This window comes from Notolepis coatsorum (genome assembly GCF_963971535.1).
Source record: "Notolepis coatsorum genome assembly, chromosome: 12".
NCBI classification, from domain to species: domain Eukaryota; kingdom Metazoa; phylum Chordata; class Actinopteri; order Aulopiformes; family Paralepididae; genus Notolepis; species Notolepis coatsorum.
In genome coordinates, this window is record NC_140176.1 from 49,778,406 (window position 1) to 49,805,720 (window position 27,315).

Genomic DNA, 27,315 nt, shown 5'->3' on the forward strand with positions numbered 1-27,315 from the left:
CGCCTTGCCCACTGCGCCACTTAGCCGCCTGCGTGTGGGTTTTTAAAAGCAACCGTAACATTGAATTCAGATGAAATCACCTGGGTCCAGAAGGTTGGGTGGCGTTGTGCGTCTCCCTCTTGGTCTCTCTCCTCCTCCTCTTGGAGCGCTTGCTCTTGACGTGTCTCCTGCGCTTGCGATGCCTGAGCTTCTCGTCTCCTTCGCTCTCAGACTCCATGGAAGAGTAGGACTCGGAGGATGACTCGTGGGAGTTTGCAGAGCGAGTTCTTTTCTTTTTTCCTTTAAGCACTGAGGTAAAGAACAAGGGAGGACACGCATGTCATATAAAATGTTTCCAACAATCGTATCGGTTTGGGCTGGGTTCAAAGAAATTGATTTCCACTATCTTCATTTGAAAAATCCAATATCTATTCATAAAATCCCAGATCAATCTTTACATTATTTTAACTTTATTATTATGCATTGTGTTGACTGCTGTAGTGTGCTGGTCATGTTAAATAAAAAGTACTTTAATGTAATTGTTTTGTGGTCAATTCTTAATGTAAACATTAATATGTTTAACAGGCACCTCCAAAATTGCCCATTTTCGTTTTCGTTTTTAAGGACTGCATACTTTTTTTGCAAACCAAAACAACATACGTTATACTTATAGCACATGCATGAATGAGCCTGGTCTCTTTTGAAAGATGACATTCTGAAGTTTCTGATTCCAGAAAAGAAATTCACTTTTAGTGCCAACGTAATAGAGTAACTTGAGTTGTAAAAAAAAAACGTGTTACTAAAGTTTTTCTGTAGTAGTTAGTAGTCCAGAGGTAGCTACGACCATTTAATATCGTACATAATGTTTCAATAAGACCAGAGAAAAGTGGCTCAGTTTCAACAAAACAGTAGTCGAACACTGTAAATCCTGATCTCTTACAAAGTACAGTTAGGACCCGGAATGGGTTGCAGACCTTCTTCTGGTGGATCCCCACATGACAAAAGTAGTAACACATAGTTTCAATAAGCGAACATCTCAATTGGCTCCCTGACTAAACAGGTTCACGAATCACACTTATATAATTCATAACGTTCTCCTTGTGACCGAAATATATACGACCACCTGAAGACAGGTTCAAATGCCAGCGGCCGCTTTCATAGTGTCATTGTGTTGCCACAATAGAGGCTCCTTCTTGCTATGTCAGGGGCAATAAAAAGCTGCCATGTCAACTCTGCACACATCGCTTCACTGATCCTCATTAAATAGAAGATGAGGTTACATGGCACGCTCTACTACCAGGGGAGGGGGGCGGGCGCGGGCATCCAAATGCAATTCCCTTATAGGACGATCACAAAAAGTTGACCCAGTTACTCTTGATAGGCAACACACAGCTTTGGTATTTCTTGGCACTGGGGACACAAAACAAAAAGATAAAGCCTATTTATAGAAATCCATTGTTATGCAATCCATTTGATTGTTTGTGGACAACAAGAGTACTTTCCGTTTGATATGGAATCAAGGTTTTTTTTAAACCTGGGAGGAGACTACTAAAATTAACATTACGACGTCAAACACTGAGGAGGTTCATGCTATAGGCTACATCGTTAACTAGCTAAACAACCAGATTCCATATCTTAGTATTGGATTTTTAAGTGATGAGACAAAAGAGTTTTTCCAGATTGGTCCAAAACCTTGTATTGGTGGTGTGATAAAAAAAAAAGGAGGATCAGGGTGAAAATCAGAGGATCAGCAGAATAGAAGAAGCCTACCGTCATTAGCAGACTTTAGGAGAGAGCCTACAGTCATTACCAGACTTTAGGAGAGAACCTACCGTCATTAGCAGACTTTAGGAGAGAGCCTACAGTCATTAGCAGACTTTAGGAGAGAGCCTACCGTCATTAGCAGACTTTAGGAGAGAGCCTACAGTCATTAGCAGACTTTAGGAGAGAGACTACCATCATTACCAGACTTTAGGAGAGAGCCTACCGTCATTACCAGACTTTAGGAGAGAGCCTAGTCATTAGCAGACTTTAGGAGAGAGCCTACCGTCATTACCAGACTTTAGGAGAGAGCCTACAGTCATTAGCAGACTTTAGGAGAGAGCCTACAGTCATTAGCAGACTTTAGGAGAGAGCCTACAGTCATTAGCAGACTTTAGGAGAGAGCCTGCCGTCATTAGCAGACTTTAGGAGAGAGCCTACAGTCATTAGCAGACTTTAGGAGAGAGCCTACAGTCATTAGCAAACTTTAGGAGAGAGCCTACCATCATTACCAGACTTTAGGAGAGAGACTACCATCATTACCAGACTTTAGGAGAGAGTCTACCGTCATTAGCAGATGTTAGGAGAGCCTAGTCATTAGCAGACTTTAGGAGAGAGCCTACCGTCATTACCAGACTTTAGGAGAGAGCCTACAGTCATTAGCAGACGTTAGGAGAGCCTAGTCATTAGCAGACTTTAGGAGAGAGCCTACCATCATTAGCAGACTTTAGGAGAGAGCCTACCATCATTACCAGACTTTAGGAGAGCCTACCGTCATTAGCAGACGTTAGGAGAGCCTAGTCATTAGCAGACTTTAGGAGAGAGCCTACCATCATTAGCAGACTTTAGGAGAGCCTACCATCATTACCAGACTTTAGGAGAAAGCCTACCATCATTAGCAGACTTTAGGAGAGAGTCTACAGTCATTAGCAGACTTTAGGAGTCTACCGTCATTAGCAGACTTTAGGAGAGAGCCTACCGTCATTAGCAGACTTTAGGAGAGCCTACCATCATTACCAGACTTTAGGAGAGAGCCTAGTCATTAGCAGACTTTAGGAGAGAGCCTACCGTCATTAGCAGACTTTAGGAGAGAGCCTACCATCATTAGCAGACTTTAGGAGAGAGCCTAGTCATTAGCAGACTTTAGGAGAGAGCCTACAGTCATTAGCAGACTTTAGGAGAGAGCCTACCGTCATTAGCAGACTTTAGGAAAGAGCCTAGTCATTAGCAGACTTTAGGAGAGAGCTTACCGTCATTAGCAGACTTTAGGAGCCTACAGTAATTAGCAGACTTTAGGAGAGCCTACAGTCATTAGCAGACTTTAGGAGAGAGCCTAGTCATTACCAGACTTTAGGAGAGCCTACAGTCATTAGCAGACTTTAGGAGAGAGCCTACAGTCATTAGCAGACTTTAGGAGAGATCCTACAGTCATTAGCAGACTTTAGGAGAGAGCCTAGTCATTACCAGACTTTAGGAGAGAGCCTACAGTCATTAGCAGACTTTAGGAGAGAGCCTACAGTCATTAGCAGACTTTAGGAGAGAGCCTACAGTCATTACCAGACTTTAGGAGAGAGCCTACCGTCATTAGCAGACTTTAGGAGAGAGCCTACCATCATTAGCAGATTTGGTGATCAGCTGTCCACAGTCCACCACTCTGACATCAGCGTAGGGCCTGCTCGCAGAGTCTGCCTTCAGCCCCTCGATCCTCTTGATCACCTCGAAGCCGGAGATGACCAGGCCAAAGACCACGTGGACTCTGTGGAGGTAAAGAAGAGAATCCTTGGCTTCACATGGTGCGAAAGGAACACAATCACACCGATAGTAGAGCAACCCAATAATAAAAATAAAAAAATAATCACAAATTTGCTTCGTATAATCTTTTCGATCAAACGCTAAAAAGTTTCATTCACAACCCAAAACTAACTGCACAAAAGGTTGCATTGTGTGAGAGCAGCCTACGGGTGGCTTGCAACTCACATACACTGTGTTGTGATAGTATATTACAGACATCTGTATTGTTAAGAATTACAATATTTTCACTATACCATTCAGGCCTTAAAAGTAATTTTGGACTCCTAGCCCTATTTCCTATTTCAGGGATGATGTTGTCGAAGGTTAGAGTCCTTTCTCAACACGTGCTGCGCTTTCATAGCTCCTCCTTAGTTAGCCACAAAACGAATGTAAACATAATGGGGCCACTGTAGAAAAGAAACAACACTTAATTATACTACAAAACAAACGTATGTGTCAAACTTCGTCAATCAAATTGTACATGTTTTAATTGATTGTTATCCTTACTTGTCTAATTGTTATGATTGTATATGCAGTGTGATTTGATGCCTTTTTTTGCTTAACTCTGTATGTACACTCGACGTGACTGTAAATAAGGGAAACCCGAGTTGCCTTTCGAGTTTAAATAAAGGCTTGGAATTAAATTAAATTAGCTTAACTCAATCAGCGGCAGACCCAAGGATAGTCGGGTTATCTCGCCACCCGTTCAGCGCCAGAGTATAGTCGGGTTTTCATCGTTATTTCTTTTATTCAATATTTCTATTCATTACAGGCACACAGACTCTGGGTTAACATGGGGAATCATCCTGAGAATGCCAAAGTGCAATACCGGCCGCATCCTCCCAAGTGGCAGTATCGAGCACCCTTTGAAACCTTATATCTTGGCCTTTGCAACGTTCAAATGTAGCGGGTATCCCGATCGCATTGAGAAGCGTCAAATGTCCCCGATGCATCTGTTGTGGTGGATTATGTTGGCGACACGATGGACACCAATACTTGGACTCGCGATCAGACAATTGGAATATTCTTTTTGGGGTACCTCCTAGTGATGGTAAGGACTAAATTATATCAATCCTGCTTTGATCCAACCACGATTTCACCTCGATTGCAACGTGTGTGTGTAACGTTACTCCACAACGTATGCCGTTGGTGACGAGCAAAGCATCAAAAAACGACCCCCCCCCCCCCCCCCCCCCCTTTTCATGCATTCATGATGAAACATAATACCCATTATGTACATTTTATTTGGAAATAGTAGCGTGTCCAGGCGAGAAACGGCAACACTTTTAGTGAAATTTTGCTGCATATCGTCGTTTTCTGGGATTAGACACGATCACTCTGAAACTATACTTATATTCACGCGAACGTATTGATGAAGAAATTTATTCTTTTTCACATATTGAACGATAGATAGTTGATGTCAAATGGGCCATAGTATTGTATCCATAGCTATAATATAGAATATATATATAGCCCTGCAAACACCGGCACTTATTCCTATCTTTTAGAGCGTTGGCGTGGTAGGAACAAACGATGCTCAAGTCAGTGACGTCCAAAGAGTTAAGGTGCACTGTGGAGTACGTTTCTGCATTATTTTCAGGGCTCATACAGACAGAAGCATGGCCCCATTACTTTATATGTGTTTTGTGGCTAACTAGCTAGAGCTGCGGGTATCCACTATAAAGAACAGCATCGCGGATTGTACTGAGAAAGGACTCCAATCGACAACATCATTGGATACGTTGTTTAAGAAGCCTTATTTATAAGTAAGCAGACTCGGCTGGGTTTCCATTATCCAGTAATTGGCGCTTTTTTAACCGGGAAAATCTGTTGACATATTTAAATTTCTCCGGTTATAATGTCCGGTGAAAATAATCCCAGAGTGGGCCAAACTGGCCACTGTAGCCTGCTTGATCCCCATCTCGAGTGTGCCAGCAGAGGGGGAGGGGGGGGGGTTCTCTCTCTCCATCTGTTTCAGTACACAGTGGAGCCAGAGCTGTGGCATGGCACTGTCTGTGGTGCTGAAATGGACAGTGAGTGAGTGGAGAGACAACTGAAAAGTCTAATTACTCTCTCATTGACTTTTGTGTGTGAATGCGTAAAATGTGAGTAACAAATTGTAAAGCGCTTTGGATAAAAGCGCTATATAAAAAAGCAGCCATTTACCAAACTGTTCACAGAAAACAACCTGTATGTCGATTATCTTGGTTTCTGGAAAGAGACATTGCTTTAGATTTTTTCAAATGTATTTCCTTGGTGCTTTGAGTGCCACAAACCAAGTGCCATTCAGTTATATTGTATTAGATTGACAGCAGAAACCTCCACAGCAGATATCTCCAAAAGTAGGTCAAATCACACTACTATCTGGATCGAATACTAAACTATTTGGATGGATAGATAGCACTCCGGGTAAGGGGGGAAATATGTTTCTTTGAATTTTGGGTGAACTGCCCCTTTAAGCTAAATAAACACAGATAATATATGGCCGGAATTTCTCCCATTTGTCGGGGACATTGAAATCTTCCAGGACATGTGGACCGGCACCATTTTTTCCCCTTACGGAAACCCTGTGAGTGAGTGCCAGGCACATTGTTACAGTATAGAGTAAACTCCATGGCTATAAAGCTAATTCCCCCTAGCAGGCCTGGCCTCAGGGGTACAGACATAAAGAACAGAGCATGTGTCAGAACTGCAGCAAATCAAGTCACTTTGCTTTGATTTATGACATATTACACATGATTCTTCTTATTGGATTTTAGTATTTGGAAGATTCTGATACAGATATCCTGTTTTGCTATCGTTATCTGATACACTTTTTGGGCCTGGTATCAGACAGATGTCCGATACCGGTTTTGACCTGGTATCGGATCGTTATCCGATACCCTGTTTGGGCCTGGTATTGGACCGATATCTGATACCAGTATTGGTACATCCCTATCAGGAAGTGGATTATCTTTCAAATAAAAATATTTGAAACTTTTGGCATGAAAGGTTTGCGGTTTGCGCCATATCCAACCTACTGACAAGTAAAATGGCTATTTCTGCTCAAATCCTGAATTGATTGCATTGAAAGTGATCCCAACCCTGGTGAAAAAATCAAGATAATCAAGATCAAGATTCAGTGATCAGTGTCTAATTGTGTGCGTGAAGTGAAAGTACGCCACGGTTAGTCATTAACGGCGGAATTAATGAGCAAAATTCCCATCCCTGATTCAACCTGACAAACGTACCCATCCAGATGAGGCGCCGTCTTGGTTGTGCTGTTTGAAGTAGAGCCAGACAATCAAGCCAGGTTGGGTCAAACAAAGCCAACGGTTGTGTCATGAAAAGGAAGAGAAAGGGAGACAGGGAATGAGGATACGAGAGGCAACTTAACCAACTGGTGCTACCATGGGAGCAGTTTGGATTTACTGTGTGTGTGCTGTGTAAACGTGGGAAAGTCACCTTAAAAAGGTAAAGAGTTTATAAGCCACACTGTCCAGCTACACAAGTATATAGAAAAAAAGAAAGATATATATACATTATATATATATAATTTTTAGGGATGTCCGATATTATCCGATATCGGCAGTAAAATGTGATATCGGAAAATATCGGTATCGGTTTAAAAAAAATAAAAAACAATAACAATATTTGTTATATATATCCAGTGAAATTATTAGTTACCTGAAATTATTCAGTTTTTTGGACGGGGAAACCCTGCATATATCGGTATCGGTTGATATCGGTAATTAAGAGTTGGACAATATCGGAATATCGGTATCGGTAAAAAAGCCAATATCGAGCATCCCTAATAATTTTGAATGTATATAGAAGTATAACTGAAGAGAACAGAGAGCAACAACTCCCTGTGTCTAAACCATACTGTGAGACCGGGTCAGGTCAGGGTCAGGACAGCAATGAATGGGCCCCAAATTATGTAATCATTCTAATTTAAATGGGCCAGTCTGATTGACTAACTACAGTAAATCCATTGACCTCCTTAATGTTTCACCTGAGATGTAAATGCATGCCTGACTTCACTGTGGTGTAGTTGCATTACATGTGACAGCTGCTGGGATGGGCGTGGTTATTCGAATATTCTGACTACCGGCATCAGGCACAAAAAAATACGGCAACAGAACATTCTCACACTTTTATTTTGAAGGAAGAATTGCTATACGAGAAGTGAAACTGCTGTTTCAGATGAAGTTGATGACTGCACCTAACATATAAATTGTTGTAATTGGATCGACAGTGAAGCTAACAAGTTTCTGTGGAGCATGTTAGCTTGCTTGCTAACATTAGCCAGGTAGCTGTTTAGTGGACTATTGATGGCAATTATTTTCCTTTATACGAGGTCCTGGAGAGGTTTCAGATGAAGGTAGGTTTACTTTACCTTGCAATCTAATAGGATTTGAGACTTGAGATTGCCAGCTACATTTGCTAGTTAGCCAGCAAACTAAAGTGACTAATGTTAGTAGTGACTGATTGCACTAAAGGAGTGCAGCAAGAGAGATATACGCATACACACACAAATGAACATAGAAAGAATTATGATTATTCATCCAAGAGGCTGTGACACATTTTAAGTTTCGTCTTTCTAAATGTTTTCAATCGAATATTTGAATATCGAGACGACTTGAAATTCCCATCCCTAGACAGCTGTAACCACTGGTGAAAATCATAGTTAAAACAGTGTCTAAAACTTGTCTTCAAAATGTGTGGTAATACAGTCTAGTGAATGAGAAAGTACAACAGTCAGGAGATAAGAGAAACACAACCTTGGAGAGACACATTACCTTGGAGGAGCAGGAGGCTAGAGTTTCTGCAAATTTTACACAAAAACGGCAAGAGAAAAAATGTAACACATTTGTAGGCAGAAAAGAACGAATCCATGTTTCTCTGCACTCTGAATTCTAACTGCACACAGAGAGAAGGAGGGGCGGGTGGGTGGGATGGGTTGGGTGTGGTGACGCTCACACTGACAATTCTATTCTGAAGAGTCAAAACGAGGATAAAAAAAAATGTATAAATGGAGGACTGCCTGTCATGCAGAAAAGGTACATCAGTAATGCACGGGGGGTGTGCAGTAAGAACGTGAACACAGTTGAAAACAGCATAGGGGCAGGTTTACTGAACACTCACATGAAGAACTGGGACCCGTTGGTGTCCTTTCCACGGTTGGCCATGGACAACAGGAACGCTCTGTCGTGTTTGAGAATGAGGTTCTCATCTGTTGGAGGGGTGGAGAGGAGAGACATAGGAGTAAAGCCTCAGAACGTGACATCCGGTGGACGATAACGGACGTGGTGAGAGGTCGAGAAAGGGGGGGGGGGGAGAAAGTGTAGCCGTTTTCATCTCACATCCGCCTTTTTTCCCAGGTTCGTAAAGTACACTAACCTTGGGCTGAGGGACGGGGGATGAGAGTGGATAAAAGTGTTCAAACGCTACCGGAAGCCAAGCGGTGTGCACCGTGGTGACCGTGGTTTACATGTACAGTGAAAACAAACTAAGACACATTTCCACCATTTTTGCATCAAAGTCACTTTCCCAAAAAAAAATCTGATTATATGAAATGGATTCACATTCCATCGCCCTAAAAATGACACTGCACACCAGAGAGAGATGACAGCGCTCTGCGGCGGTCACACAGGTGAACGTGGCTTTATAACCATACAGTTTACATGTTCTGTAGTATGAGCACTCTATGGCTCTGGTGGATCTAACCAGGGGGGTACATATATAAAAAGGGATTGGAAAATTATTTTTAAGATCCCTTCAATACCAATATAATCCATCAACACCACGGCAAACATTTGGACCCTATTTTGTTGTTGTTTTTTTTTAACTGGGGGAGGTGGAGGGGGACAATATTAACATTGTGTTACTGAGCTGTGTTCATCTCTTACCTTCTCATTTTTGCAAAAGACCACACTCTATAAATAAAAGAATACGTTGAGAATTTTAGGCAGGAAGATTGGAGCTTTCAATAAAGAGAATGCCTAACCTCTCCATGCTGACTGAAAGCTGACTACTACTTTAAGACACAAAAGGCACAACTAGACAATGGAAAGCGAAGGTATCTAGGATCTAACGTAGGCCTGACTGCAGGAAAACCCCATGCTTAATAACACTACAGGCGCATGCAACTCTAACTCTCATGCAAAAGCAGGTAAGTCAGAGGTTCACACACGTTATGTTTAGGCACATTTTTAAGAGACATCAAAAGGCCATACTGCTCTGCGGATTGATAAGATCCTCCTCCCTTACCTTCAAAATAGCCACCATATATGGACTCTCCCCCTCTTCCATTTCCTGCGGAGATTATTAAGTTATAAAACATGTTTAACCTTTGAGTTTGAACAATAAAACAACTTAGAATGTCGGGACTCCCAATTGAATGAACTAAATCCATACATTTTATTATTTGTAATTTGTTATGAAACTACGGATAACAAATTACTTATAATATCTAATACCTAATATTTTCAGACCAAGCTGTATCATAAGCGCAGGGTGACAACACTCCCTGTAACAAATTAATTACACAACCATGGAAATTATATTTATTTATAAAAAAATATATATATTCAGTTCATTTTATTATTCACTTTATATTTTCACATGTTTTTATATTCAGATCTAATTGTATTGCCTATATTTATGTCTTTCTTACTATTACCCTGCCTATACCTCTACCTCCCCCTCCCCATGCTGCTGTGAATGCCTGAATTTCCCCAAGGGGATCAATAAAGGAATATCTTATCTTATCTAAAAGAAGAAATTAATAGAAATGTACTTGTTCTTTCGATAAAGGTCCTTGTTAAGTGTCTATTCTGTTGTTCACTTGGCAAGTGTGTAAAAGTAACACAACTACCGTAGATCACAGAAATGGCAATTCTACACTCGCCTGTACAGCTAGACGGCTTGGGATCGTGCTTTTTAAAGGCCCCGGTCGGCCAATTCCGACCTGTCCACTCACATACCATTGCATCCTCATTTAAAAACCAACCAAGAGTTACAAAGTAAATGACGGGTCTCAAGACTTTCATTATTTTAATAAGCATGGTTAACCTTCGGTGAAGTCGCCTCCTTGGATCATGAAGTTCTTTACAACTCTGTGAAACGTGGAGCCTTTAAAGCACAGCTTTTTCCCCGTTGTTTTGCCAGTTCCTTTCTCACCTGTGAACAGATACACAAGGGTTAACTGAGCACCAAGCAAAACATTATAAAACCTAAAATATACACGACTGCTCGCTGTAGACGTTGCCTTTAGAAGCCTGTGGGGAGAGAAAAGAGAGAGCGAGACAGGAGGTGTCTGCAACTTTTATTTTAGAACTGGCGTTTTTTTAAACACTGCCACGTCGACTTGCCCACATAAAGTTGATTCTAAACAACGCCAGTGAAACCACAGGTGGGGTGGTAGCCGGACGGCGTTCGGTAAACCAGACGACCTCGTTCAGGCATCCTCTCGTTAACTCTCCAGAGTGGGACTGCCATTCATTAAGACAGATGAGGTCTCTCCCCTCCTGTAGGCCTCGTGACGGGGACAGGATATTGGACCGAAGTGAACCCCCCCCCCAATGGTTCCCTTTGCCCTCTGGTCAGGGGTGGGGGGGGGGGGGGGGAGTGGGAGGTTTTCACGGGGAGGTGTGCCGTTTGTAGTGTGCTTTCTGAGGACAGGAGGACCGGCTGTGTGACCGGGCATGTTGGGCTGTGTGACCGGGCAGGTTGGGCTGTTGTGTGACCGGGCACTCGGGCAGGTTGGGCTGTGTGACCGGGCAGGTTGGGCTGTGTGACCGGGCAGGTTGGGTTGTTAATGTGGAGGCATTTTACTTCACTGGTTCCAGCAGCGTTTAACAGGAGGGGTTTGGTTTCCTCCTGCGGAACTAAAGACAGGCACCTCAGAGAAAGGACACGTTAGAAAGCTTTTCGCAGACCAGAAATAACGGGACAGCCGGATGGGGTGTGCGTGTGCGCGTGCGCGTGTGTGGGCTAGGCTAAATATCGATATTTGTCATTTATCGTCTATCAATGTGATCATATCATGTTTTGTATTTTATATATTGTGAATTGTGATACATAACTTTGTTGACAGCAGAGAGGGTAGGATCATTTAACTTAATATACTTGTCTACATCATTTTGAAGTGTGTAACATTAGGAATTGTGTTATGTAACACTGTAGCACTCAACACTTTGATGAACATTGTTTCTCAGCTGATAGAGTTGTACCCTTCCTGCTGACTTGTCGTACAGAACTTGTAAGTCGCTTTTTATATAAAAGCGTCAGCTAAATTACTAAATGTAAATCAGAATGGCAAACATTAAAGGGACACTTTACCAAAAAAAACAATGCTGATTTATTTTGTTCGACAGATATTGAGCACAAGTGAGTTTGGATATGGCCATCAGTGATGTCATCGGGGACATTGAATCCTTGTGTTATGTTAATTACAGCACCATGAAATGATAAGGTAGCAGTCCCTATAAGATAAGATATTGCAATTTTTTCCATCTACATCATTTAATGGTGCCGAAATTAACACAAGGATTCAATATCCACGATGACATCACTGGTGGCCATATTCAAACTCATTTACACTCAATAACTGTCAAACTAAATTAATGTGTGCAAAACTGTTTAGAGTTTTAGGATGTGTGTGAGATTATCTGCAAAATAAATCAGCATTGTTCTTTGGTGAAGTACCCCATTAAGTCAAATTTCTCACAAAATTGCCATACAGTCAAAAAATACGATCATCAACTGGATGATATATTTTCCACATCTAAGCAGACATTGGGTTATATGTGGAAAATGTCAATTAGATTATAATGATATTTATATTCTATTTATACATCACCCAGCCCTAGTGTGCGTTTGTGCGTGCGTTCGCTTTTATAGGGAACAAATGTCCAGTCGTCTCCCATGTCTGCCCTTGCCAGCATTTCCGTCCCCTCTGCCAGGTGTGGTGAAAAATGATAGGACGGATCGATCTGCCTTCTGCCCCACAGATTTATAACCGTCTGCAGACAGACTAATGACCAGGCAGGAATGTGGACCCAAGTTCGGGCAGGAGGCAGAGAACGAGAACAGCCAACAATGGGTGTGTTTGATGAACAGGTAGGCGGACAGGATGAAGGCTGGGAGGTAGCTAACTAACTAAGCTAAGCAGACAAGACAAGAGAACTAGTGATTAAGTAGCAGCTAGAGATGAAGAGACTACAGAGGGAATGGAACATAAACAAAGGGGTGACGACTAAAACAACAGCTGGGGGTGACGACTAAAACAACAGCTGGGGGTGACGACTAAAACAACAGCTGGGGAGACACTAGGGAGAGGGGGAGACACTAGGGAGAGAGGGAGACACTAGGGAGAGAGGGAGACACTAGGGAGAGGGTGAGACACTGGGGAGAGGGTGAGACACTAGGGAGAGGGGGAGACACTAAGGAGAGGGGGAGACACTAGGGAGAGGGGGAGACACTAGGGAGAGGGTGAGACACTGGGGAGAGGGTGAGACACTAAGGAGAGCGGGAGACACTAGGGAGAGGGGGAGACACTAGGGAGAGACACTAAGTAGAGGGGGAGACACTAGGGAGAGGGGGAGACACTAAGGAGAGGGGGAGACCCTACGGAGAGGGGGAGACACTAGGGAGAGGGAGAGACACTGGGGAGAGGGGGAGACACTGGGGAGAGGGGGAGACACTGGGGAGAGGGGGAGACACTGGGGAGAGGGTGAGATACTGGGGAGAGGGTGAGACACTGGGGAGAGGGGGAGACACTAGGGAGAGGGGGAGACGGGGGTTAGAACTGGAGCTGGATGTCACAGCCATGACAGCAGACTATCACCACGTAGTTGCAGTTAGAATGAGTAATATAGGAAGATGGGCCAGGGCCCTCAATCCATCTTTCACCAGGTGATTTACACTGTGGCTGTATAGCCTGTTCCTCTCGCCGAGATATCATTATGTAGCGTGAAAGCTTTTTCATTGGAGAAAACACCATCACTGATAGGGATGTGTGCAGGGGAGGAAATTAGGCCACTTTACTGGCCAAATGCTGGTATTTTTTACGTTTGGCTGGTAAAAAAAATCAGATACCCGCCAGTTGGCTGGTAAGCCAAAAAGTTAGTTTCCTCCCCTGCTGGCGAGTATACAAAAAAATAAAACATTCTGCAATCACTGCACTGGCAAACGGTGCGCGTCTTCTGAGTGTTCGCTTTAGTTGACAGTGCCACGAGAGCACTGCACAAGACCACCCGCGGACATATAATGTTTAATAAACGTTTGCGCAGTACTGGCCAACCCGCGGACATATAATAATAAAAGTCCTGCGGTACTAGGCTAGCCATCAGGAGCACTCGCAAACAGATAACGTTAAACACAGCAGAAGATGGAAAACAGACAGACTGACCAACGGGGAACTGCATCCAACCCTAGTACAACCCTCGAGTATAAGTTACTAAGGACACATTTAAATCACAGAGGTGTAATGTTAGTCTACTGGAACTGTATACAGTGGTTAGCTTCTAGTTAGCGTTTTAGCTATAGCTGCTTGCTAGCTAACGTTAGCCCTGTGTGCTCAAAGCAGCCAGCTAGGTGTATCTGTTATGACTATAATGTTTCCAAAAAAGCACCGGACTACGACGTAAGGTTAGACATTTTATTTCATGCTCAAAAGCCCCTGGCTTGCACATCGCAGTCACAAAAGGGGCTAGCTCAACCAGTGCACTGTGCACAACAGCACACCAACCCAACTGACGTTACCACAACACTTGACGGTACTTCACAGCACTGTCGTAAGACCACCGTGCTGTCTTAAAGGCACAGTGTGCCTACCCAGATGCATACACAACATTGACACGGCTTGACATACAAAGAAGTAATTATCACAATTAGCGATTTTTTTTGTCTGGTAAAAAATCTGTTTGGCTGGTAAAAAAAATCAGATACTCGCCAGTTGGCTGGTAAGCCAAAAAGTTAGTTTCCTCCCCTGGATGTGTGGATAGTGCTCTTGTGACGCATATTTAAATACCTCTTCTTCCAGCGAGAGATTAACATCACCTCAATCAGGAGCCTCGAGGCAAGCTATAACGTCTGGTCGACTTCATTTGAATGAGTTTGGCGAGGGGCCCATCCACACGCAAGCCGGACAGCCGCGGGGGAGATCAGGAAGGATACAACCTCGCCAGTATTATGTAGAGTTGTTGTGTCATATTAGAACTGGAATGGGATTTGTCTGTTTCAATTTCCAAAAAGGTCAGCCTTCTCCAGAGCAGAAGAGGATTTCCACACCGCCGAGATTTCACTCGTCAGATCGTATGGAAACGGGTCGAGACTTTATTTTGACTTTGTCCAACTTGTTTGTAGTTGGCAAGAGTATGAAAACCCATCCAAAGAGTTATGTTTACATTTTTATCAAACATGTCCTAGACAGAAAATCACGTTACTCACCAGTGCACAAACACAGGAAGTTTTTACTTGTCTTGGGACAAACGTCGGAGAAAAGTTGAAAGACTATGCGCCCAACTGCAAAAGACAACAAAAATAGAAAGAGAAAGGGTTATGCAGGGCAAGAACCATTCCAGCCCGCTGCTACTTCAGAACGTTTTTGGAGATGTATGCCTTGTGTCCACTAGCCAGGTTTTAGCCGTACTGTGGCCTGTCGTCTTTAGAACCCCCAAATTTTGCAACCTGGCTGAGATGGTTTAGCTTGTGTACCACAGTTGGTGGTGTGAGTTTTTTTTTTATTCAGAGTTTACAAGAAATGGAATGGAAACACAAACCCAACCATACCATACTCAGTGTTTCCCACAGGATTTTGTGAGACTGTGGTGGGTGAACCTCGGCCCCTCTATGCATCAATCTGGTGCACTTTGAGAGCAAAATAAAGAGGCTAGATCTATGATGAACTTTGTGCTCAAAACACAAAATCGACTAGCATACATTTGAGCCATCAAAGAAATGAAGCAAAAGTGGTTACCTGTGTTGAACTGTTTATTTTTTTAGAAATTTTATAAATATACTGGATTACTATTACGACTACTACCACTGCCAATACTACTGATACATCCCTATTGGCAAACTATATATTTAAAAAATATATTTAAAAAAAAAGTTTATTTTATTTTTTATTAATACATTTTTTTTTCATTATAAAACTGTGGCGGGACCAATTAGTGCTGCTAATAATAACTGCTGCGGCCCGCCACAGTCTAGGTAATTAATGGGAAATACTGATACTATACCATGGGCCAGGCTGAACATAGCTAATGGAGAAACAAACCCAACCATACCATAACATGCTAGACCATGGCTAGCCCCAGCCAGGCTGAACATAGCTAATGGAGACACAAACCCAACAATACATGCTAGACCAGACCTGGGCATTGTACGGCCCGCGGGATGATTCTGACCGGCCCGCGAAAGATTACATGATAATAAAAAATAAAAAAATATTTTTTTTTTTACTTTTTTTTTTTTTTTTTTATGTCAACGTTCACACGCACAATATACGCTTAGGAGACATGCTCAGAAGATGTTGGTTCTCTTTGGATCCACCTACATATGTGAACAGACATTCTCAGTCATGACGTTTACCAAGTCCAGGTACAGATCCTCTCTCACTGATGAACATCTGGCAGCTGTGCTTCGCATCTCCACCTCAGACATGCAACCTGACTTTGATGGACTTGTTAAAGCTCAACAGAGACTGGATTTCTCACACTGAATGAAAAAAAAAAGAACTGAAGAACACTAAAATGTGGAAATATAACAAGTGAAATGGGACACTTGATTTTTTTTTTCTTTTTTTTGCACAGTTCTGAAAACATTAAATGTTTAATATAGGCATGTAAAGTAAAAAAGGCTACAAAACTGGGACACTTTTCTTTACACAGTTCAGTGACATGTCTTGTTTATTTTTGCTATAAGATGATGTGATGTCTTTAGAAAGCTAAGAAAATCCTTGTTTCAATAGTATATGAAACTCAAAATGCCCTTTGTTATTAATGTTTCACATTTTGTTTATCATTTTGGAAATAAATTCTATTTGAATAAATGATATTTTTGAAAGCTAACCTCACCTTTTAATTGCCAAATAATAACATACACTCTTACCAGGGGTCAAAACAATGCCATTTACTGCTTTTTATATAGAAATTAAATGTATATTATGCATAATTGAGTTTGGAATTTTGGCCCAGCCCCCCAACATATTTTCAGTTGCTCATTCGGCCCCCTGGGAAAAATAATTGCCCACCCCTGTGCTAGACCATGGCTAGCCCCAGCCTGGCTGAACATAGCTAATGGAGACACAACCCCAACCATACCATGCTAGACCATGGCTAGCCCCAGCCAGGCTGAACATAGCTAATGGGAGACACAAACCCAACCATACCATGCTAGACCATGGCTCGCCCCAGCCAGGCTGAACATAGCTAATGGAGACACAAACCCAACCATACCATACCATGCTAGGCCATGGCTAGCCCCAGCCAGGCTGAACATAGCTAATGGAGACAAGGTACTAGAGACATGATTCAGTGAATGTTTAAAAAGGCATCTCCAAAACAAACATACTAACGTGGCCTATTTGGAAATGAGTATGAAGATGACTCGCTTTGATTCAGGCCTGCTTTTATGATACCACCGTCTTGTTATTGTTTTCCCAACACCCAATTAGATGAATCCTGTGGTGAAGTGCAGACATTACAGCAGACATTTCCGTGGCCCGTGGCAATAGCCACATTCAATCATGAACAACGTTTAAGCAAGAGATGGGATGATCCTTTTTCATTCCCTGTCAGAATGTGAGCCAACAGCCAACCACATGTTTCTTTTTGGCCAGAAGTCACAACGGTAGCTCTCGTCTTGAAAGAAATAAGCCCTACACGGCCGGGTTTCTGCTATAAAAACACATTGATGCAAATAAAAACACATTGCACACACTACCGAGCCTGATCATAACTAGGGTTAATCACTTAAATATTTAACAGTTCAAAGATGAATAAAACGCTCTAAAACTTCAATACAAATAACTAACTACATAAAAGCCCACTTAAAAAAAAAAAAAAAAAAATTAACAGAGGAGGTCTGTTCTTGAGAAGGTACCTGCTGTTCCAAAGACTCTACTCTAAAAACAAACCCCTAAGGGAAAGTTATTGAGTGAATAACAGTCGTATACTGTACGTCTCCAGTGGTCTTAGATGCAGGCATCTCTTACCTGGTTCCCGGTTGAGCTCCACATCAAAGTAGCACTGAGGCCGGTCTTTTACCCCCATCTTGATCAAAGTCTGGGCGACCTGAAATATAGAGAGAGCTTAGAAAACTGAGTGGGAACGGAATATAACTCGACACTGACTTCGCTCGGGCCAGCAACGTTAATAGTACAATGTGCTCTCTCCCTCTGGTCCTTCCTCCTAGGCCGGTGCGAGAAAGAACATATTGAGAAGCATGTGCTGCCGAGAGAGACTGTAGGGAGAGAGGGAGAGGTAGAGAGAGAAAGAGGGAGCTCCCAGTCTATGGGGAAATGTACTGCTGAGCAAACGTATGCAAATCCAGGCAGAGCCCCCCCACCCTCTCTGACAATTTTTTTCCCCCTCTTATCTTCATGGGTGTCACGGTGTCAGAGTTTAGACATTGAAATGTCAGAGTGTCTAGGTCACTGCCGGACCCGGTAACGATGTGGCAAAACGCGGTGAGGGCCGTGGACAGATGCTGCATACAGCAAACCACACTAGGGTGGGGTGTCACAGTTGTGGCTAAACTATGAAACAGTGTGTAACTGCGGCTGATTGGCGCAGTGGGCCAGGCGCTCGCCACTAACGCAGGAGACGCTGGGTTCGAGCCCAGCTCTCGGCGTTGCTACCGGCTGGCCGGTCGTTCATACTAACACAATTGGCAAGTGTTAGAGGGTGGGAAAGCCGGTGGGTGGGGATTGGACGTTATGGACAGCGACTCCTACAGGTCGGTTTGGTGACGCCGGTGCGGCGGAAGCAGGAAGTATCGGGGGCAGTGTGAGCCTCCCACGCATTACTCCACGCCACTGAGAGTCCGCTCTGTCTGGTGAAAAGATGCGACAGGCTGCCTCCTCGTGTACCGGAGGGGACACGTGATGCAAGGCTTCTATCCTCACTACAGCCGACCAGTGGGAGACATAGTCTAGCAACGTTCAAGACAGGGGAGGGGAGAATTGGCTATACGAAATTGGGATGGGAGAAAAATTGAAAAATAAGGAGAAAAAGTGGATGAAAAAAAAAAATACTTTGCCTGATACGACCGAAATCTTTTTAGTCTGGACATGGCCTTAGCTCCTGGGTGTCACTGCATTAACTTTTTGAACTGTTGAGGTTCATGCCCGAGGGGTCTTTCTTATTCCCCTCCCCCTCTCTCCCCTATTCTTGTGTAACTTCCTCCACCCGGCACCCCCCTTCTTTTTGTCCCTCCACCCATCCCCCCACAACCCTTTATTCTAGATATACCCCATTGGGACAGAAAATAGTCAGTCTCTTCAGTGTTGCAAGATGTACAATAATTATCGCCTTGCACGATAATTTTTGCACTCTGTATGATTGGTTTTGCCGTCTGTACGATAATTTTATATTCTGTGTTCGCATTTCGTTTTTTTGCATTCTGTACATTTTAGTTTTGGATAGTTTGCATAGTGTTTTGTCTTTATTCTTTAACTTTTTTACTGTATGAAGCTCAGGAGGGTCATACAGAACCAAGCATTTCACTATAATGTACATGTAGGCTACCTTAATATATGTGACAAATAAAACAAAACTTGAAGTTGAACACATATTATGTTATATTATATAGATAAGAACAGAAGACATAGCGTTCCTGCAAATATCAATAAATGCGCATGTTGATGAATTTATGACTGTGTGCCATTTATTACTATCAAATGTAATAATTGTGGAATATTACTATAATGATGCACTGTAATTTTAAGAGCACTGCTGTTGTAATTCAAAATTTAACTATTTTATCACTGTTCTATGTTAAATACCCTGTTGTATGTCCGTTCCATTTTATAATTTTTAGACTATTTTTAAACCGAATCATTTTAAACTATTTTTGTTATTTGTATTACTGAATGAAACTGTAAACAGAGAACCTATTGGGATGCTAGAGCCTAATGTGAAACACTGTGATTTACCTTACCTTGCTCATGCTCGCTTATGCCTGTATTCTTTACTGTTGTGAAGCACTTTGAACTGCAACTTCTGTATGAAAAGTGCTATACAAATAAAGTTATTATTATTATATTGGTTATGACTTGCAAACGAAAATGTTAAGCCTCTGGGACGATAATTTAGCATCCCATCCGGCTACACTGAGTCTCTCTCAGGTGGCCGCCTTTAAAGAGACCCTTCAGCTAATGGCTCATTGATCTTACTATTGTACCAACCACCGAGATCTGTTCACATGCACAATTGATTATTATCGGTTCCACCACACAACCAATATTATCATAAGGCCTACAGGAAGTGATAGGTCTAGATCTGCATAAGCCTCATTGTTGGAGATCACTCATGACATCTTGACTTTCGTTTCCTATTACCTGTTAATAAAGTTTTCAATCAATCAATCAATCAAATTAGGTTACATACTGAATGGAGCTTATGGAGCAATAGACAAGACGGAACAATGCCACCAGCAGTCACTGCCAAAATAAAATACACACAGGTAATATTGCGAGAGTAAATTTAAAAATCAATGTAGCTTATTTAACAAGTTGACAACTTGTTTAATTAACAACCCCAGGAGTTGTCCAATTTGCATGATGCTCCTGAGAGCCACAACTGGCAAGTGTGTTTGCTGCAAACACTAACAAACTTTAGCAACTTTCTGCAGTACAATCAACTGTTAGATTTAGCTATTTGACCTTCAGTCTGAGTCCTATGTCAACAGACTCTTAGAAGTAATTTGATGTGATTAACGAATGAACAAAAGCCAAGCTAAGCCTTAGTACCTTATTATGGTTTCTTTCATTCACTTTAAACACGTTTTTTTTAACATTACACCACATATTAACTATTTATTCTTACAAATTTGCACTACCTCTTCTACCCAATTTTTGCATTTTGTACATTTTTAGTTTTGTATATTTTGTATAGTGTGTGGTCTTTACTATATGAAGCACAATCTCAGGAATGTCATACAGAACATTTCACTATAATGTACTGATGGACCTTATATGTGACAAATAAAACAAAACTTGAACTTGATTACAACAAGTCAACTAACTGCAGCTAGAATCCCTACAGACAAACTGTGAGGAGGCGGCGCCGAGTCAAATTACCATACATGCAGCAGGGATAAATAACAGCAATAAAAAAAATGCATGTGATCTACACCAGGGGCCCCAACAACCACACCTCTGCCCAGAGGGGGCTGGATGTATAAATAACATGACATGCTGCTGGCCTTGAGCATGTCGAAATGCCTCGGGGGTTAAAAACAGAAGGCTAGGCATTGTAAACATGCAAAAGGTCCCCTTCTAATATTAGAGAACAATAACAGCCTCCAACTGTTGGGTAATCCAGACTTGCATAGCATGATTTCAGTTTCACAAGAGGTAACTATACAGTAAGAGAGTAAAGTTAAGATTGAAGGCAATGGAACAAAGCGACTAATGTCTACTTATCTCGTGATCACCCAATGTCAGGAATGTGGCCAGGGTACTGTAGTGTGAACAAACCACAGCAAGTGTGAACAACAACATAAACACTGAAGTAAACTCTAACCCAACGAGCTAACACAAACGGTCCTGTCTCCTAACCAGGAACTGCTAAACGTTATCCAAAACATGGCAATTTCCCTGGTAAGGTAACGTGTAACGGGGAACTTTCTTTGCTTTAGCCCAAACTAAATAAAACACAGCAGCATAATATACTCTAACGAATTAGCTATAAGTACATGGCCCTTCCTAAACGGAAGCCAGCAGCTAGCGTTAGTTACGTTAGCTAGCTAGCGAGTGGTTTCTGTCACCCACCGTAATAACAATTCAAATGTTTAAAAACCATGCTACAAGTTGTAACAGTTAAACGCTAGATTACATTTGGTACGAACCTGTTATACAGTAGCTAGCCAAGTAGTTAACTAGCTAGTCACTGACGGTCGGACGGGTCGCTAGTACTGGAGGCTCAGCGCTTTGCGAGAATGATGAACGCACGCACTGCCTTCCAAAATGAGTAGGGTCCAGCTGCAGCGCCGGAGAATCCTCTCAAGGGGCAAGCCTGTGGCAGCCACGAACCTACTTTCTATAGAAGCAGCTGGGAGGTGCGCTCTAAGTGAGCGTGTGTTATTGGATTCATTGATTGATTGAACATTTTATTAATGTCCGCCTTGTTTCGAACTGGTTATGCTTAGGCCCTCTTTCGAAGTCGGTTACATTTAAACTGGCCTCGCGTCTCGCTCTGCTACTGAGATAACCTCTTATCTCCTCGCACCTAGCGTGCACGCGAAACAAAAACAAATGCACCCACTTGCATATGACCGCGCCACCCCCATGCGTCCCTATATGACGCCGGAAGTGGTCACGCCTCACCCTTCCTCATTTCGTTTCCAAACGCGGAAGTAGCAGTGCACTTCGTGAACTGGTTGTTATGAAACGTAGGGAGAAATTACACAATGTTGGGTATTCGCCAGAAGTTCACCAGCCCCGGAACCTTCTCGGCACATCCTAACAGCGCAGCAGTCCTGTCCTGGGTTTTCCTCGTCTCGTGACAGCGGACCGAGGGACGTCGCGCGACGGTTAGCAGTCGAGCTAAGTCGTGCACAGGTAGGGCCTGCGCTATCAGGCATTGATGCATGGGTAATACTGCTTGTTGTCTCGTGAGACGACCAAGTGATGTATTGGCCTGTGGTCCGTCTTGGCCTCCTCTTCATTTTCAGTATGAAAATAGACCCGGTGAGTGGCAAGTGGAAGCGACTGAAGGTTCCTGTGTCAGTACTCGGGGATCTCGACCACTGGGGGAGGCCTGGTGCCCTCACCAGCGGGATCTCCATGGGCAGCAGGCTATCACACGTCACAGTCTTCACCGACGCCTCCCTCACAGGATGGGGGGGGACGTGTCAGGCCGACGCAGTAGGGGGCAGCTGGCAAGACCATGCTGCCCGGTCTGCGCTACATATCAATGTGTTGGAATTGAAGGCAGTCCTTCTGGTCCTCAAGCGGCTCGGACACCTGGTGGTGGGCGAGCATGTTTTGATCAGGACGGTCAACACAACGTCAGCGGCGGTAGAGCTCTGGCTATGGGCGTCTCTCAATCTGCGCAGCCTGAGGGCTCTCCACATCCCTGGCAGGGAGAATGTGGGTGCAGATGTGATGTCGTGGGGCGGTCCTCATCCCGACGAGTGGGGACTATGTCCCGACATACTCAGGCGGGTCTGGGACCGATTCGGGAGGCCACGGTGGACCTGTTTGCCTGTGGAACGCTCTCTGTCTCCGAGTTGGGACCTCCAACTGGTCCTGGGCCGGTTGTCGGAGGCCCCGTTTGAGCCTCTTGAGCAGGCGCCATTGGATCGGCTGTCCTTTAAGACCGTGTTCCTTTTGGCCATCACCTCCGCTAAGCGCGTGGGTGAGCTGTGTGCTCTCTCGGTGCGGCCTGAGTGCCTGTCTATTCGGGCCGATAGCGGTGCGACTCTGAGGCCTAATCCAGTCTTCATGCCAAAGAATATCTGGAGCTCTTTTCGCTCCAGGGATATTGTGGTTCTGGCGTTTCATCCGCCTCCTCATGCTAGTGGGTTGGAGGCGAGCCTTCACCTGTCGTGTCCTGTCCGTGCACTGAGGGTTTACCTTAGTCGGACGCAGGATCTCAGGGCTTCCGATCAACTGTTTGTTTGTTACGGTGGCCCACACATTGGCTGGACAGGTCCCCCCCGGGGGCATCAGGGCGCACTCCACTCATGGTGTGGCGGCCTCTGCTGCCCTGTTAGGGGGGGCCTCGGTGGAGGACATCTGTGCTGCGGCCTCCTGGTCCTCCCCGGGTCCTTTCGTTAGGTTTTACTTCATGGACATATCTGGGGGTTCTGTCTCCCAGGCGGTCCTGAGGTCCGGGACCTCTCCTGCATCCCGCAATCAGGTGGGCTAGCAGGGGTGTGTGGGTGTGGACCGTGGGGTGCTGTGTCACACGTGGTCCCGCCTGTGCTGTGCGTTCAGGGGTGCCTGTTTCCCCCTTTTCGCACTTTGGTAGAGTTGACTGCCTCCCCCCCCTTCGTTAGGACGAGCGAGTGGACGGGACTCCCCTCCTCCCTGGCTGGGGCTTACGGGCCCTCAGGGGGTGCATTTGTCGGGCCGCGCATCCGCTCTGCCCTTTATCTCAGTAGCGAGACGCGAGGCCAGTTGAAATGTGACGTATGGTTATTCTATAACCCTAGTTACATGATACTGGCTGAGCATCTCGCACTTAGCGCCCTGAGGTCCCTTGAAGGTTTTCCGCTTATGGAAATCGAACTGGGAAGGGTGAGGCGTGACCACTTCCGGCGTCATATAGGGACGCATGGGGGTGGCGCGGTCACGTGCAAGTGGGTGCATTTGTTTTTGTTTCGCGTGCACGCTAGGTGGCCGAGGATTTGCGTCGCAGACTCTTCGCCTCGGCTCGCTCTCGTCGTAAGGTGGCGAGCAGCAGGGGTGAACGGCCTGGTTTTAGTGTTGTGCTGGAGCCGGATGAGAGTTCTCTTGCCTCTTCTCCATTTCCGATGGAAACTGAGGATTACATGGAGGGGGCGGGAGCTCTCTTGTTCGAAGCCCCAGTAGAGACGTATCACTCTCCCCCTCAGGGAGTGGCAGGGAGTGCTGCGTCTCCTTGGGGTCCCTTGTACTCCAGGGTTGGGTTAGAACCTCCGACCCCGAGACAAGATGCCCAGCTATCTGCCGCGTCGGACGTTGGCGCCAGAGGCAGCCTCCCGTATGCGAGGGACGCGAGTGACGTGGAGGAAGGTATGCAAGGGGAGTTGCTTGCCTTGTTCCCCGAGCTCATGGCGGCCGCCGCAGCCGCTAATGGCGTGGCATTGCCGCAGCCACTGCCGGCACCTGTTCCTGATGACATGATAGGTCATCTCTGGCAACGTCGTCCTGTGAGAGAGACGTTGTCTGCCCATTCTTCCCAGCAATGGAGGCTTACGTGGCACATGGACAGGTAATCTCCTGCATCATTGGCCTTACCCCCGCCTACGTGCCAGTCACGCGGGTGGTGGGTTTGGTCCAGGGGCTTAAGGACGGGGTGCCTCGGCTTGATAGCCCGATGGCAGCCATACTTTGCCCCGAAATGGTGTGGGAGCCGTTAAGGAAGCCGGTTCGGGTCGGTATTGGATGACCATCAACGATACCTTCACGCCCAGGCGGCTGTAGCCATCCTGCACCATACCCAGCTGCAGGCGATAGCCGCCGGGAAGGAGCGTGCCCTGGCCACTCTCATCCAGCGCCACCTTTGGCTGGAGCAGGCGCGGGTGCCGGACCAGAGGAGGATTCCGCTGCTCACGGCCCCCCTCTCCGATGCTGGATTATTCGGGTCGGCCATGCAGCAGATGACGGCAGCCTGCAGGGAGATGGAGGAGGAGCGCTCCGTGCTCCAGCCACATTTCCCCCGACCCGATGCCACCGGTGATGTCCGGAAGAAGCAACGCCGGCAGAGGGCCGCGACCGTTGCCTCCGCCACCACCGCCGCCGCTGCTGGGCCTTCAGCGAAGAAGGCCAGGAGTGGAGGGAGTGCCGCAACCGCTGCAGCCAGTCGTCCCACGCCCGGAGGGTACGGTAGGGATCGACGTGACCAGGCTCCCTCCGGGCCGGCTCCCCGTGGGGGCAAACAGAGCTCTGCACGTGGCAGGCAGCGCTAGTGACTCCCCTGTTTACCCCTGCCCCCCCCCCCCCCCAACATATGCATTTAGTTATTAAATAAAAAGTCCCTCCTGGTGAGGGACTGTTTTTTGTTACAAAATGTGTGTTTATTCACTATATATTGGGGATACGATGTATAACCCTCACCTAGCTGTGGGGTTGTGTGCTTGCTTAGGGAGTGGGGCAGTTTTCTTTGAAAATAGTTTTCTGGTCGCTATATATATGTGTGCTTAGCAAGGCCTGTGGCTAGCACTCGGTCAAAAAACGTGTCTTCTCTCATCATAAAAGACGGCGTTCTTCTTGCAGTAGTAAGAGTGAACTTTACCTTTTTTATCTGAGGGGGTTGTGTGTATTCTGTTACGTTTGGGAAACATGGCATCGAGTCCACAATTAGGTTGAGTGTTAGCCTACAGCAGTAATCATATGTAGCTTGTACCGAAGTCTTTGGACCCTCTCTTTAACGTCTGTTGTTTTTTTCTTTACTTGGTAAAGGTATAAAAATGCGGGTGGCGAATTCGCACATGAGCCTAAAGCCTTGTATAAAAACCTGTTTTTTACACAAGCGAGTTTATCGTCTGTGGCTGGCGTGCAACTGTTAAGCTTATCCTAGAGGATATACGCTTTTTCATGTAGAATGCTAGACAACTGGTATCATGCGCTGCTTGTTGTTTTCATCGTATCCGAGGTGTGGGGTCATAGGGGGTGAACTGATAAACCCCTCCCCCCTTTTTACTGATTGGCTGTGGGGTCAGCGCGTCACAGGGAGGGGAAAAGGGGGGGGGTTCCCTGGTCCTACGCCATATTTGGATAGGTGGGTCACGGGATTTCCCCGGCCATAGAATACGTCACTGGGCGCGTTTCTATTGGTCATGAGACTTCCGTGAGTTCTTTCAGGCTCCATGCTATGGACCACTGTCATTGTCAAGATTGGGTGATGCGATGCGTTGGAAACTGTTCGTTTTCTGCTCTGCTCTCTGTTTAAATATGTATTGAGCTTTTGGTCACGTGGCTCAATGTTTACATATCTCTTTTCAATTGTTACTCACATGGAAGGTCTCTCTGGGGGTTTCCCTGTCTTCCCTCTTATATACAGAGCGGTGTTGACAGGTTTTTTTCCCTCGGATGCGTCATATGGGACCCATATCTGTGTCTTGTTTGGCCGGCTTCCTGCCGCTCGTCCCAGACGGCATGGAGGGAACGTTGTCTGGTTTCTTATTAGAAATACCATTGATGTGTTTTTTGGGTCTCGACGTGTACATAGCGCTGGCCCTGGGTGCTTTCGGTGTGGAACCACGTCATGGGCTGGGGCGCACCTTGGTTGCTCATTCATAGAAACTGCATTTTTTATGCGAGCGACTGGGAAGGAGATTTTATCTCTTCCGAGCGCCAGTGTACTAGGTTAGACTCGACGACTCACGTTCATCTCCGGGGGGAGATGACGGAGTAGATCAAAGCATTGGCGGAGGGGTCTCACGCCCATGGGGTGGGCCACCAGGTGCAGTGCATTCACGTACTGACCATCTTGGTGGCGCCCTCTGTGATGTTTTGGATCGACATGCGTACCTACCCCCTCTTAGGACTGGGGATGGTGGTGTGACTAGGACACGGGACTGGTTCTGGTCGCGCCGGACCAGGTCAGTTAACCCGTTGTCCGCCGGGGCGCAGATCTGCTGTTCTGGTACCCTGAAGGACTTTGTGCTTTTCCGGGGGGAAAATGCCGGGTCGGCCCGGGCGTCGCAGGGATTGATATTATGGATGTGTGTGTCATATGTATGACACTACGAGTTGTCCTTCACAGTGTGTGCTTGGTCCATATTGTGTTGTACCTTGCGCTGTGCTAAGGGGACTGGTCCTTCTCCATTCGTTTTCGCCCATCCCTTCCCCTGCTGGGCAGGGATGGGAGGGGGCTGTCGAGGAGGTTTTCTATTGAACCCCTCTAGCATCCCTGTGTA

General features: G+C 45.2%; 1 protein-coding gene across 4 annotated transcripts in view; it reads right to left on the reverse strand.

Annotated features, from left to right (window-relative positions):
• The window catches only part of nktr (natural killer cell triggering receptor), a 54,585-nt gene extending 32,934 nt beyond the window's left edge, over window positions 1–21,651 (reverse strand). Inside the window, exons 1-9 of one of the 4 annotated variants that reach the window (XM_084326490.1) lie at window positions 21,595–21,651; window positions 17,738–17,816; window positions 14,968–15,042; window positions 10,588–10,695; window positions 9,784–9,828; window positions 8,659–8,746; window positions 6,762–6,791; window positions 3,351–3,496; window positions 81–288 (exon numbers count right to left, since the gene is read on the reverse strand). In XM_084326490.1, coding sequence (XP_084182616.1) covers window positions 81–288; window positions 3,351–3,496; window positions 6,762–6,791; window positions 8,659–8,746; window positions 9,784–9,828; window positions 10,588–10,695; window positions 14,968–15,042; window positions 17,738–17,795 — 758 coding nt within the window. In that variant the 5' untranslated portion in view covers window positions 17,796–17,816; window positions 21,595–21,651. Of the gene's footprint in view, window positions 1–80; window positions 289–3,350; window positions 3,497–6,761; window positions 6,903–8,658; window positions 8,747–9,422; window positions 9,450–9,783; window positions 9,829–10,587; window positions 10,696–14,967; window positions 15,043–17,737; window positions 17,861–21,594 lie in introns of those variants that run through there. The other 3 variants (XM_084326491.1, XM_084326492.1, XM_084326493.1) reach the window with 3 other exon arrangements.
• Window positions 21,652–27,315: the final 5,664 nt, after the last annotated feature.